The sequence below is a fragment of the Nicotiana attenuata genome, unplaced genomic scaffold (genome assembly GCF_001879085.1).
Source record: "Nicotiana attenuata strain UT unplaced genomic scaffold, NIATTr2, whole genome shotgun sequence".
NCBI classification, from domain to species: domain Eukaryota; kingdom Viridiplantae; phylum Streptophyta; class Magnoliopsida; order Solanales; family Solanaceae; genus Nicotiana; species Nicotiana attenuata.
The window spans coordinates 171129-185979 of NW_017671406.1; the positions used below are offsets into that span (position 1 = coordinate 171129).

A 14851-nucleotide genomic window follows, 5' to 3' on the forward strand; every position below is an offset into this window, starting at 1 on the left:
ATGTTGTTTGGTCATTAGTCAAGTGCTGCACCCTCTAAGTGGGGGTGTCTGAAGAAAGACCCCAAAGTAAAACAGAAATGTCTACAGGATAAGCTAGTTAATGCAAGAGGGAACAAGTAAACTTCTGTTAAGAAGATGAATCTGAGTAATTTTTCACAAGAAACAACATTTCCAATGGGTCTGGAAAATTGATACCTTGAAACCAGGTGCACAAGTTATGCTCGATTTGGTGATTAAAATTGAACCCTTCGGGCCCATCTTAACAATCACCCACTTAGTACAAGTTCCATTCTTGAGCAGCTCCTGGCCCGCCAAGATTGGGTCATCAATACCAGTTAAAGATACTGCCTGGAGAAGACATAGTGATTCAGATAAGTAACGGATATAAAAGAGTGAAGAAAGGGAAAGAGGGGATTACAGTAAAATGTCCACTGATATACAGGAAAGGAAGTCATAATTTCAGCAACATGACCAGAATATACAAAGTATAAATTCAGCAACGAGGAAAAAGCCAACAAATCAGCTCGAACATCATGTTACTGTTGCTCAAGATGTCAACTTTACAACTACACCAACTCTTTGATACTAGGGATAAGGCTATCCATGGCTCAACCAAATCCTAGACCCTGCCAAATGGAGCCCTTTTTGCCTTCCTTTCTGTTCTCACACGTCCTCTTTGTTTCCTCTACAACTTATTAAACTTAAAATGTATATGAAAACGAAAAGTAGAAAGAGGTGGTGGTAGTGCAAGGAAATAGGTGCTACATAAAAGTGCTTTTCAAGTAACCGTGGGTTGTTTGCTTTAGTTTTCCCCTTTGTACAGGCATTTCTAATTTCTGATACAGTTAAAGGTGCTTACCAAGTAACTGATAATTGTTTGGGTTGAAAATCAAGAGAATTAATACAGTTATAGTTAGTATATCTAAGTTAATAGTGAACATTCTAAATAGTTATTTCACAACCAAGGAATATTGGTAGCTAGGAAAAGCTTCTTAGCCTACACTTTCCTTGTTTAGGAAACTTAACTTAGTCTACAGTTTCCTTATTTCATTAAGCTCCTATAAAGCTTTCAAGTACAATTTTATTGATAAATGGAAAGCTCCTGTACAGAAGAGGTATGCCAAAAAAGTAGAGAATCTACATAGAGATATGATTCTCTATGTAATGGTCCATGCAATTGTGAATATTCGACTAAGGGGAAAATGGGAATATCACCCAGTTAGACCAATTTTCCCTCTCCCTAACCTTGTAATAGAATCAGATAAATTGTGAACAAAAGGAGGATATCATGCAAAAGGGAAAGGGGGCTACATTAGCCTACAAATGCAAAGAACTACACAACCTGAGTGAGTATAACTTTCTTGAACTTATTTATACCATACATATTAGTTGCTTCTGAGCTACATAAAATTTTGTAAAAATTTCAAGCAGTACGTATATACCATAACTTGGAAATATGACATGTTAAGTAAGATAGTTCTTAGCTATCAGAAGAGCTCTTTCAAAATGGATAATTTAGCTCATTAAACCCGTAGGAAGAACTGGTTATATCTATCATCTTCAAATAATTGGGTTATATCTTATTAAGTCACACACCGAGATGCAGGACAGCAGAAGGCACGAGCAATAAACCGATCAATAAAAAAAAGAAAAAAAGAAAAAAAAAAGAAGGCACAAGCAATAATAAGTTACAAGTGTGACCAAACAATTGTTAAGAGTATGACATACAAACCTCCTCTGAAGTCAGGAGAAGCACTTCACTCATCCTCAACAACTTGCCAAGTGCTCTTTTTTCTTCAGATCTTCCTGCAAGAAGGCTCTTACCTCGTGGTCCAGGGTCAAAAAAGATAGATGTCCCAGATTCAACAGCACACTCAACAGCAGATTCAAGAAGGCTCGGAGAGAGCTCATCAAAGTCATAACCATTGCAAAACAGGATCTTCGATTGTCTAATGGCCATCTTTACCTCAGTAGATAATTTGTTCATCCAATTGAATGCAGGATCCACATTAAAATCTGCACGACTGGAAAACATTAAACATCTTAAAGGTTAGACTACTCCGAGGAACATCAAGTAGCCCAGACATTGAGCAAGCAAAGACACCCCAGATGGGAGGGGGAACAAAAAGAAGTAAAGGAAAAGTAAACTGGGAAAAGCAAGATTAAAAGGACCTGCAAAAACCATGTCTCTGCAAAGGGTCCACTAAAACCCAGCATAGTAGTGTTTCATAGTCAGAACTTGGAAGATTAAGTGCTTCACTCTGCTCATTCATCCCAACAATACTAATCCCCTCATCACTAAGCACATCAATGAGGAAGCGTCCATATATTTCATCGCCAACATGGCCAATTGTGATACAGTGAAGGCCAAGCCTTGCAGCTGCTATAGCCACATTACAGTTTCCACCTGCCTCCCAATACCGCTGAAGCAGAATTAAATTATCAGGATATCAGTTTGTATGGTTATGCAGATACAAGAATTGGAATAATATAAGCGGATTGATGCCAGGGGCAAATACCCATTCTTCAGCAGCACTATGCAATATGTGGACAATGCTTTAGTATTTCTACATTCCACTTAATTCAAGAGAGGTCTAGACACCATATATAGGACTAGATATCAAGAACTAGTGAACTGCACAAAATTAATTACATCCCAGAATTTTGCAAATGTTAAGAGATACAACTGAGGAGATCAGGCCAGCTTTCAAAGACGATGATATCCAAGCACATAAAGTGCACATTTTACTTTGATAAAATTAGCTGGTCCGAACCCAAACGGTGGTACCTAGACTTAATCATCAAGGTAGTTCATTTAAGCTGCAAAGGAGCTCAACCATATTTGACCCATGTTTTCATTAGATGCCTTATTAAAGTTTTTGATGCTCTAATAACTAGAGTTGCACAACTTAACAGTGTCTCATTGTTGATAAACTACAGGCAGCTAATGCTGTATATTTGCCATATTAATAGCTTTGAAGTCTGAAAATTATATATAATCATCAACTTAGATTGATTATTTTTTCAACTAACCAAAGATCCATATGGGTGAACTTGTTTGATAATAAGCATAAATAGGGCTTTTGTTTTGGACAAGCTTATCGAGTTTCATAGTACTCCTTGCATCCTAATTGTTTTTTCTGGAAGTTTTACGGGCTTTCTGATAGTATGATTGATATCATTTCATTTGTATAAAACTTTCACAAACTTTCAAGACTTCAATTTATGACCGAGAAATCCCCAAGCAACCGGTGGCGCATGGTTGAAACCTGGTGGATAATGGCCCCCTCTACCCTTCTCCACTTAAATATTAAGTTTTGTTTGCAACAGGATTCAAAACCTTGACGTGCATCTAACACATGCATCACGTGATGTGCTCTTACCATTAGATCAAAGCTTGGGGGCAAGAATTCAAATTCATTAAACTATTCAAATTTTTATAACTTGATGGGATATTTTCTCTACCAACTAACATTTCGACCATTATTTTTAAAATGGAAAAGGGCTAAAACTACCCTATCGTTTGGTAAATGGTTTACTTTTATGCTTCGTCCACATATTCGTCCAAAAATGCATACAACGTTATCTTCTGGTCTAAGATTACCCTCGCGATTGACGGAAATTTCTGTGGTCCCTTTTCTAATGTGTTGGCAGCACGTAATTGGGCCACATGGTTCCCTTGTCCAGATGAAATTTAACCCGCTCCAGATTAAAAACCCGCCCGACCAAATTGAAAATATTTAAAAAAAAAAAAACTGAATCCTCACCCAACTCGTCTCCTCACCCACCCATGTTGTCCACTTATCGTCTTCCTCCTCCGCATCGTCCGAAACTTGGTTATTTTTAGGCAAGTGAATTTTGTTTTTGGCCTATTTTCTTTTAATACTTTTTACCTTTCTCTTTCCTTTATTTTCATTTTCCATTTTCCGGTTCATTCTTCGTCATCTTCGGCCACATTCTTTTATTGAACACAAAATAGCACCACTGGACTACCACTTCTTTTAGAGACGGAATCATTTTCTTCTTTAAAAAATTAATTCAATATTTCTAAATGGAAGTGGATTAGATGCAGGGGGGGGGGGGGCTTTGCCGGAGTTTGATTTTCCAACGGGAGTTTCAGCTTTTCCGACAAAACTCGAACTCTAACAGAATCATTAGCGGGGTTTAGAGCCGAAAATGGTGGTGTTTTGAAGGAAGAATAAAGTATTTTGAGGCTGGTTTTGACAATGCGATACAACTGATTTTTGGAGTTGCATTAATGGAGGTTTTTTGGTGACTTTACATAGCTATATTCATGGTGGATAGCGGCTGGTCTCAGCTGGAGTTTGCAGTGATTTTTGGTGGTGTTTCGGGTGATTGATGATAGTTTTAAGCTTGGTGCTACTGCATTTTATGGAGGCTGTGGCTACTTTTTTGGAGGAGAGGCAAGGAAGATGGAGGTTTTTACCGTGGGTTGGTCCAATAAACTGGGCGGGTTTAAATTTGGAGCGGGTTAAATTTGATCTGGACCAATGTTTTAAAAAGCGATCACTTCGTCGCTTTAAGCGAGAAGCGACGCGAAGCACGACCAGTAGAAGGAATCGTTTCAGTCGAGGAAGCGCAAAGCGACCCAGAAGCGAGAAGCACAGAATCGATTGCTTATGTCCAAAGGGGTCAATCTCTTTTAAAAAAAAAAGTTTCGGTCTTTCTTTTTATTATACAAAACAGACCCCAAAGTGAAAGAGACCATTCTTTCTCTTCTTCCCAAAATCGAACGTTAGCAGCAGCCAGCTAGGGATCCATTCCAGCGAGAACAAGAGACCTCTAGGTAATTTTTCTTCTTTTATTCTTCTTTCTTCTTTCTTCTCCTTTTCTCTTCTCCTCTTTTTCTCTCTTCAAGACTCTTCTTTCTTCTTCTTCCCGTCCAGTCTTCTGCACAGCTAGGGCAGCGTTGTTTCTTTTTCTCCTTTTATTCTTTTTTTTTTTTTTGGTAAGTAAATATTTTATCCATCACCAAGAAACTTTACAAAACCGTAGCTAACTAACACATCTAACTAACCAAGTAATTGTTCCACTACTACAACTTTTCTAGAATCTAAATGTATGAACTATTTTCCTAATTTTTGTTGGAGCCCTCACACTACAAACACAAGCAATATCTCTTGCTAATGACTCGCTATTTCTGTACATTTTTTCAAAAATTCTCATGTTTCTTTCTGTCCAAATGCTGTGAACAAATTCCGTGTATATCATCTTGAAGATTTGTGCAGCTTGAGTTCTCCCCTTTGATCTACTAATAATCACCTGCTGATGTTGTTGCCACCCCCTTGCATTCATTGGTCTTCCTTGTGCCCATTAATTCACTTTGTGCCATACTTATTTAGCATATTCACATTCCATAAAGAGGAGTTCATTTGTTTCCTCCGAGCTTTGACACATTACATATTGGGTCTATCAGCAGTAAGCAGCCTGCCCTGTAGCTGCAACCATAGTGTAAATCTTGCTTTTGGTCGAGCAGCATTGCCAAACATCATGCATTTCCATGGCACTCTAGTTTCCTCGCCAATAAGTTGTATGTATATCTGCCTTGTGACACTCTTTCCATTCTTGAAATTGCATTGGATATCTTCCAGTATTGATCTAGCTTCCATAATCTTCCGAACCAACCAGCATGCCTGTTGAGGTATAGTCATAGAAGTTATTGCTTGGCCTTTGATATAATATGCATGTATCCATTTGATCCACAACTTATCCTGCTTATGTGCTAGATCCCAATAATTTTTTGCTATAGCCGCTTAATTCCACATGTAAGTTTATCAAGCCCAGTCCACCAATGCTTTTTGGAGCACAGACTTTATACCAGGAAACCAAGGCTTTCTCGGTGATGGTATTGCAGCCTGACCAAATGTAGCTTCTGCAGTAGGCATCAATAGTTTTTAGGACTTTAGCAGGTAGTACAAACAGTTGAGCCCAGTAGGCTTGCACCCCAAATAAAACAGTTTGTACAAGTTGAATTCTCCTTGCATAGGACAATTTCTTTGCAGTCCATGATGATATCCTTGCTACTATCTTCTCTATAAGTGGTTGCCATTGTATTAGGGATCGTTTTTTGGTCGACAGAGGATCCCCAAGGTATTTAAAAGGTAGATCACCTTTAGAAAGCCCCAGTTCGAGCTGAATTCTCTCTGTCTTCTCTACTCACTCCACCAAAATATATTGAGCTTTTCCCTAAGTTTGCTTTTAGACCTGAGGCTTCTGAAAATTGATTAAAGCACTGGTGAAGAGCAGCCACTGAAGAGATGTCACCTCTGCAAAGAGCAATAGATCATCAGCAAAACACAAGTGTGTGATTGCTAGTTTTGAACATCTTGGATGATAATGAAAGCCTGCCACATTTGTCATTCTTTTTAGGCTCCTACTCAAGTACTCCATTGCAATGGCAAATAGGAAAAGAGACATGGGATCTCCTTGCCTGAGTCCTTTAGCTGCATTGAAAGGTTCTGATGGTTCACCATTAATCAATATAGTATAATTGACTGCTTGCATACACTCTAGGATCCATGTGATGAATTGTGTAGGAAAACCTTGTTCCACCATGATCTGCTCCAAATATATCCACTCTACTGAATCATAGGCTTTTTGTAAATCTATCTTTATCATGCATCTTGGAGACACATGCTTTCTTGTGTAAGCTTTCACCAGTTCATGTGATAAAATGATATTATCTCCGATCTTTCTCCCAAGTATAAAGCGTGCTTGTGCTTCACTAATAATGGATGCAATGACCTTCTGTATTCTTGCTGCTATGACCTTAGAGATCAATTTATATAAGACTGTGCAACAAGCAATTGGTCTGTATTCTTTAACTGTTGTTGGCTTATCATTCTTTGGCAGCAGAGTTATGGCTAGACAATTGATGGCTCTGTACATCTTCCCAGTGTTGAAGAATTCCTGTACTGCTCGTATCACTTCTTCTTTAATGATGGCCCATGATTTTTTGAAAAAAGTGGCATTATATCCATCAATTCCTGGAGCCTTATCCTTACCTATGGAATCAAGTCCTCTCTGTATTTCTTCCTCAGTGACTGCTACAATTAGTTCAAGTTTCAGTTGTTGAGTTAGAGTTGGTCCTCTCTTCATGTTGAGTTTATTGATAGCTGGCAGGTTCTGAGCTGAGGATCCCATCAATGTTTTGTAGAATTTTCACAATCTGCTCCTGAATATCTTTTGGTTCAGTAAGTTTCACTCCTTCTAAGGATGTGATCTCCTTGATGTGCTTTTTCTGGCTTCTTTCCTTGACCACAGCAGAAAAATATTTAGTGTTTGAATCCCCAACTGTATCGATTTGACCCTTGATTTCTGCTTCATGATACTTTCTTCAATCAAAGACCATTTCTCCAGATTGTGCAAAGTAGCTCTTTCCTGTTCCATAAGACTATCAGACCATTGACAATTCGACTGTTTTTGGATTGCCACCAAGTCACTTCTTGCTTTGTCTACTCTCTGTGAGATGGATTTAAACTCCTCATTATTTAGCTGCTTGAGCAATGGTTTAAGGGCTTTCAGTTTCATCCATATATTCCTCATCTTCCAAGTAGTGAATCTCTGCTGCCAAACTTTTTCAACTACGACCAAAAAGTTGTTATGCTCAGCCCAAAAATTGAAAAATCTAAAAGGAACTTTGACATTACTTCGGATTGTTTCCAGAGTAAAAAGGATTGGGGCATGGTCTGAAATTAAAGGAACATCATACTCCATCACTATGTGACCGCATTGCATCATCCAGTCATGATTGGCAAAAGCCCTATCTAGTCTGCTACATATTCTGTCACAGCTTTGTTTCTTGTTTGTCCATGTGTAGTAATTACCTGTCCATTTAACTTCATTTAGTAGCAAGTCATGTATACATTCAGTGAAGTCTTTGATCTTTGCATATTGAACTGGGTTTCCAAATAGTCTATCCTGTGGGTATGGGACTGCATTAAAGTCTCCAACAATCAGCCATGGCATATTTATTTCTGGAGCCAATTCCTTTAGTTATTCCCACAAATTCTTTCTTTGTTCACATGTGTTATACCCATAAATGACAGTTATTACACATGGCCTGCCAGTTGCTGTCATAGTAACTTGACAATGTAATATTTGTGCCTCTTCTCTCAGTTTATCAACAGTGTATAAATTCCTGTCCCACGGTAACCAAATTCTACCATTAGTATTTAGTAGCACTAAGGTAGTTATTTTGAAATCCCCAATTTGTAGCCATAGCTTTTGCCACAGTATGAGCTTTGTCACCTTAGTTTCAGTAAATCCTGCTAAAGTAATGTGTTTGGCCTTTAGGCATTTCCTCAGTTCACTCTATTTATACCTTTTATTTGCACCCCTTACATTCCAGAACAATCAATTCATTGATTAAAGCTAATCCCACCTCCTTTGTCAGGAGGTGCTGATTGTGAATCACCATAGCCTCTATTTAACACTTCAAGGCCATTCTTAGTTGATACTGAACATAGGATAGGAAAATCCTGCAAGTTGAGTTCAGGTACAATACTTATTGCTTTCCCTTTGTTAGGTGTAGTATTCTCATTTCCTGCACTGGGTGATAGCATGCTGATGGATTGCTGCTCCTGTATCACTGCAGTCTTCTGTATTTGTTCAGCATCTTTTGTATTCTTATCAATTGCTTCTTTGATTCCGCCCACCACTTGTTCTACAATCTGCTCTGCCCCTTTATTGTTGTCTTTTTGTTGCTCTGTTACTTGTTCTTTTGTTACCCATATCTGGATGGCTTTCTTAGGTCCTCCTTGCTTTTTTGCCCGTTCTTCATTTCTTCTCCGCTCCTGTGGGCAAACATGGCCAATTACTTGGCATTTGTTGCAGAAGAGTGGCTTCCAATCATATGTCACAGTTTGTTGAAAAGTTCTACCATTAGGATCCATAACTTTGGGTTTTGTCACGTTGACCTCTACTAGCATACAAGCAAAGGAAACACGCGTCTGTTTAGCCGTGCATTCATCTGGATACATAGGTATCCCAATAGCACTTGCAATCCTACTCAGAGAGTTATTTCCCCAGCAATTCATTGGTAACTTTGGGAATTTTATCCACAGTGGTATTTCAGTTGGCAACTCCTTATCAAAATCAAAATCTGTTGTCCAAGGTTTCAAATGATAGGTCGATTATTGATAGTATAAGGGCCAGTAGACAGGATTTCTTGCATTTCATCTGGATTGTGGACTGAAATTTGATGATATAGTATCCTTCATCATGCATAAACAGATCTGGACTTGCAATTTTGTTCCACTTTAGATCTATATATCGTCGCATAGCATTATACCTTGGGCAATCCCCAATTACATATGCAATTAGGCTCCTCTCCATTTTTCAGTTTCTCGTTCAACTTCCTCCTTTTCCAGCTGAATCACTACTTTGCCATTAGCTAATTGAGGAGCAATATAGGAAAGAGCCATACCATTCTCGATTGTTCTGTTCTTCGCAAATAGATTCACCCATTGCTGTGCTAGTTGTTGTACTGTAGCATGCAGTACTGTTCCATTGGATTCCTGTGGCTTCTCTTCATCGATTGATTGGTCATTTGTTATTGCTGTTACTTCAACCTCATTTCGTTTCTCGCTAGCCAGATCTGGGCTCAATTGAAGTTTCTTTGTAGTTCCAGCTGATTTTGAAAACGATCCAGCCTCATTAGGATTTCTCAATTCACTCAAATGAATTGGCGTAATTACCACTGATTCCTCAGTTGTTGATTGCATGCGTGCTCCCACAGAGCTTCCAAAGGTAACAAGGGGAACTTTCCTTGGTCTTCCGCGTCCCCTTCCACGGGCTCGTCCACGCCCTCCTGCCATGGTTATCCTCGTCGGCGCAGGTTAACTATCATGCGCCATCGAGAATGTTTTTGGTTTAATAAGAAGATATCAATGAGTGTTTTATTCTTCTTACTCATTAATTTTTATGTGTATTTCTATTTATAAAATTAATTATTATATATATATAATATAAATGTTATATTTTTATTTTATTTTATAATATTTTTTCTTATATCTTAATAGGGATTAAAAATGTCCCAAAGTTCAAAAGAGAAAGACCCGGCTTGGCAATATGGCGATAAAGTTAATGAGAAGAATAGTACCAATGTTATATGCAAGTTTTGTAACAAGATTACAACGGGGGAATTTATCGCTTTAAATTCCATCTTATTGGCGGCAATAGAAACGTCACAAGTTGTTCGAAGTGCCCACTGGAGGTGAGGGAGGAAATAAAGAATTTTTTGAGAAGAAGGATAAAAAAAAAATCAAATGAGTCATTAACCATTTGTGACCAATCTTGATGATGATGATGATATGGAAGAAGGTGAAGGTTTGTTACTTCCAACAAAACGGGGAAGAGATGCAATCTCTTCAAGCCATGGATCGACGAGTACGAGTAGGACCAAAGGTCCTATAGATTGTTATTTCCCAAAGAAGCCAGAAGCAAAAAGCGGTGGAAAAAATGTGCAAAAAATTGCTAACCAGTTAAAGCTTTTGCACGATGGGTCTATGATACCGGGCTCCCTTTCAATTGTGTCAACTATACCGACACTTTTGGAGACTTTATTGAGGCCGTTGGTCAATATGGACCTGGAACTGGAATGAAACATCCCACTTATCATGAAATTAGAGGTCCTCATCTAAATAAGGAAGTGGAGGAGACCAATAAATTTTTGGAGGAACATAAAATTGTGTGTAATAAGTATGGATGCTCCATTATGATGGATAAATGGACGGCAAGAACCGGGAAAATGATTATTAATGTGTTGGTTAATTCTCCCACGGGAAGTTTGTTTCTTGAGTCAATTGATGCTAGCTACTCATCCACTGACCATATCAAAATGTTCGCCTTGTTTCAAAACACCATTGAAAAGATTGGCCCAAGCAAAGTTGTTCAAATGGTCACTGATAATGCGAGTGAAAATGTTAAAGCGGGTGGTATGGTGCAAGGAGAGTACCCGAATGTCTATTGGACTCCATGTGCGGCTCATTGTATCAACTTAATATTCGGGACATCTTTTGAAAACCCTTCTCTACAGTTTTTGGCCAGGGCGTTAGGGTACATTCTTATATTGCTCAGCGGCTCCTTGTTATTGAATATGATGAGAAGATTCACCAAACAAAAAAATTTGGTGAAACCGGGCAAGACGAGGTTCACCGTTCACCACTACTTTCTTGACTTTGCATAGTATCCACTTGCAAAAAGCCAATTTGAGAAAGTTGTTCATTTTAGAGGAATGGAATAAGAGTAAATTTGCAAAAGAAGCTGGGGGAAAGAAGCTGCACTCATTATTCTTTCTTACTCTTTTTGGATTAATGTCCTTCATGCTTTTAAAATTGGTGGCCCTTTGATTAGAGTATTCCATTTGGTGGATGGGGAGCAAAAACCACCAATGGGCTACCTCTATGAAGCTATGGATAGGGCCAAGGAGGCTATTCAAGCATCATTCTCTGATGAGAAGAAATATGCAAAGGTTTCGGATCATTGATTCAAGATGGACAGAGCAACTTCATCGACCTTTGCATGCAGCTGGACTTATTCTGAACCCGTCACTCTTTATGATCAGTATGAGAATAATTCACTGGCTAAAGAAGTGTGGAAGGGATTCCATGAGTGTGTTATTAAGTTGACCCCAGATAAAGACTTGCAAGAAAAGATAGTAGATCAATTTACTATTTACAAGGCAGGTGGAAGGACTTTTTAAGCTGCGACTGGCTATTAAACGAAGAAAGACGAAGTCGCCAAGGTGATCGAGTGCTTCTATATTTTATAGCTCTAACTTTTAATGTATTTTTTATACTTATTAACTCTTGAATATTTTTTCACTTCTACATTTAAGTAGTGTGACCAATATGGTGCAGAGACTCCGAATTTACAGACTTTCACCATCAAAGTTCTAAGTTTAACCTGCAGTTCATCCGGATGTGAAAGGATCTGGAGCGTTTTTTAACACGTGAGAACTAAAAAGAATGATTTTGTGTGTTGAGATAAAGTAAATTATATCTCAATTGTCCTAACTCCTACTAATTAGTTGACACATCTTGTTTGCAGATACATACAAAGTAGAGGAATCGACTAACCTTGAAGCGCCTCCATAATCTAGTGTTCATAAAATACAATAGAGCATTGAGGCGTCGCTACAACCACCGCAATCTAATTAATCCAATTCTTTTGGACAATATTGATGAGGCTAATGAGTGGCTAACCGGAGTCCCCGAAAATTGTGAAGATGAAGAAGTATTTGAAGGCGACTCTAATTTCACTTAGGGTGATGTTGCAGATGCTAGTGGAGTTGGGGAGAACCCTTATGGTTTAAGGGGGAATACTTCAAATTCAAGCTTGAATAGGAAGGGAAAAAGTGTGGCTACTACAAGTCGATCCCTATCCCTAATTGATGATGGAAGTGATCATGAAGAGGAAGAGGAGGGGGAAGAAGAAGATGAAGAGCAATATGAAGATAATAGAGGAATTCAAGATTTTGACAATCTTGAAGAAGAACAAAAAGAATAGAAGAATAAGATATTGATTCTAGTAATTTAGTGGTTTTAATTTTGCTTGTCCTATGATGTATTGAGGATTTTGCGGTACCTACTTTTAAGTTTTTAAATTGAACTTTTTGATTATTTATATTGTCTCTTTGCAAGGTTTACATTATGTTTTTTAAGCATTGCGCTTCACTTCAACGAAGCGTGCGCTTCGCTTTTAAAGCGATGCGAGCCCCTGTCGCTTTTTTGCGCTTCTCGCTCTCAAAAACAGAGATATGGACAAAGGAGCCACGTGGCCCAATTACGGGCTGCCAACACATTAAAAAAGGGACCACAAAAATTTCCGTCAGTCATGAGGGTAAATGTATTTTTGGACGAATAGGTGGACGGAGCATGAAAGTAAACCATTTACCAAATAATAGGGGTATTTTTAGCCCTTTTCCGTTTTTAATATTTTCTTCTATCGTCCTAATATAATATATAAAGTCAAATTCATATATATAAACAGCACAGAGAGAATACTTGGTTTCTACAGTAGCACCAATAACCTTGTGAACCCAGAAAAGTTTTTGCTACTACAAACCCATAACAACAAACAAACAATAACAACTAAGCCTTAGTCCCAATCTGTTTCAACTACATGAAATCCTCATCGACCATATTACTTAATATAAACTCATCTAAGACTAATCCTATATAAAATAAAAAGTACTCTAGAAGTTTTTGTATTTTGCACTGGCATATAAATCTCTGAAAGTCTACTCAACTCCTAGAAAAGCATAGGGCGTAAAGTAGAAGTGCTAACGTGACTAAAACTCATTCTCAACTATTAGGTCTCGCTTATATAGATATATTTCTTCCACTAAAGCAACAAATACGAATTAACCATAAACTCTAATTAAGTAAGAAAAAATCTGGAAAAAAAAAAAGAAAAAAAGAAGAAGCAATCTCCTTTCTTTAAATTTAAACTTGTATGTTGATAGATGAAAATAAAAACGAACCTTATCGGGAGGGGATTTGGATAACTGTTCCATATAAGCCTTGCGCTGGTCTAAAGGCTTAGGAGGTAATTGAGGGACATTGAGAACAATATCGATACAGAGATTCCCAAGAGTGGCAATATCAACATCTTTGACAGCAGTGATGCTTCTGAATTTGTCGTCGCCATTGTTGAGAGAGTTAGGGCGGAGTTTAGGGACGGTAATTTCAAGGCCTTTGCAATTGAAATTGGAACAACGAAGCTTCTTCCTGAGTGGGTGAACTACATAATTAGGGTTTTGGGGAAATAGGTTTGGAGATAAAAAGGCATGGTGGTGGGTAAGGGTTGCAGAATTGGAAGAAGAAGGTGGTTTGAGGGATATGGTGGCGTGATGATGCATTCAGTTAACTCTCTCTCAGTCAGTGGTCTCAAACAAAATTTCAGAGGGTATAAGCTTTTGACATTTGTAGGAAGAGAGTAACAAGTCAAAAAATGGAGATGGTACTAATGAACAAGAATAGTGTGTAGACAATAAGGCAAAAATGGAAATGGGATTAGGGGGATTGGATAATAGAGTGTGGAGGGCTAAATAAGTGACGGCACACCGGGCACGGAATAGGAAAAAAAGAAAAAAACTTTAGACTAAGAGGTTGCTGTTTGTACATTGTGGCCCTTTATAACTAAATCTCTCATATAAAAAGAAAAAAGAAAAAACTAGGGTCGTAAAATTAAAAATAAATATGTCAGGAGATTGTTAATAAACCAAAATTTATCTTAATATTTAGGGCCCGTTGTCCATAAAAGAAAATCACTTTTTTTGATTTTTTTTGTTGCTAAATTAGTATTTGACCATAAAATTTTTAAAATTTCACTTTAAGTTGAATTTCAGAATTTTTCAGAAATTTTAAAAACTCCAAGTAGTTGTTTTAAAATTTTCACTTCAAACCACTCACAAAAATTCAAAAATAGCTCCAAATTGTATCAATGTCCAAACTATGGGTGTTTAACGGGCCGGGTTGACCCGGTTCCGGACTGGCGTAGACCGGTATTAACCCCGGACTGGTGGTAGGGGGCCGGGTAGGGCTGGGTTTGGGAGGTTAGGGGTTGGTCCGTATACATTTTCCTTACCGGTCAAGGAAAATAGCTTTTGAACCGATTAACCGGATCGGCCCAGACCGGTTCAACGGCTATTTTCTGAATTTATAGTTTTTATTTTTTAAATTCATTTGACCGTTGCAACGGTCAGCTTCCAATTTGACCGTTGCCCAACAGATATTTTGCAAGAATAGCCCCTTTTTGGGCAGTTTTTAAAAAAAAATAACACTTTTAGTAATTTTTAGTTTAGCCTTTGGAAAACTATCAATAC

General features: G+C 38.1%; 1 protein-coding gene across 1 annotated transcript in view; it reads right to left on the bottom strand.

The window, feature by feature from the left end:
* LOC109208092 (probable fructokinase-4) overlaps window positions 1-14148 on the bottom strand; it is a 15268-nt gene extending 1120 nt beyond the window's left edge. The window contains exons 1-4 of the mRNA XM_019371117.1: window positions 13508-14148; window positions 2173-2423; window positions 1733-2024; window positions 196-348 (exon numbers count right to left, since the gene is read on the bottom strand). Coding sequence (XP_019226662.1) covers window positions 196-348; window positions 1733-2024; window positions 2173-2423; window positions 13508-13885 — 1074 coding nt within the window. The 5' untranslated portion in view covers window positions 13886-14148. The remainder of the gene's footprint in view (window positions 1-195; window positions 349-1732; window positions 2025-2172; window positions 2424-13507) is intronic.
* Window positions 14149-14851: the final 703 nt, after the last annotated feature.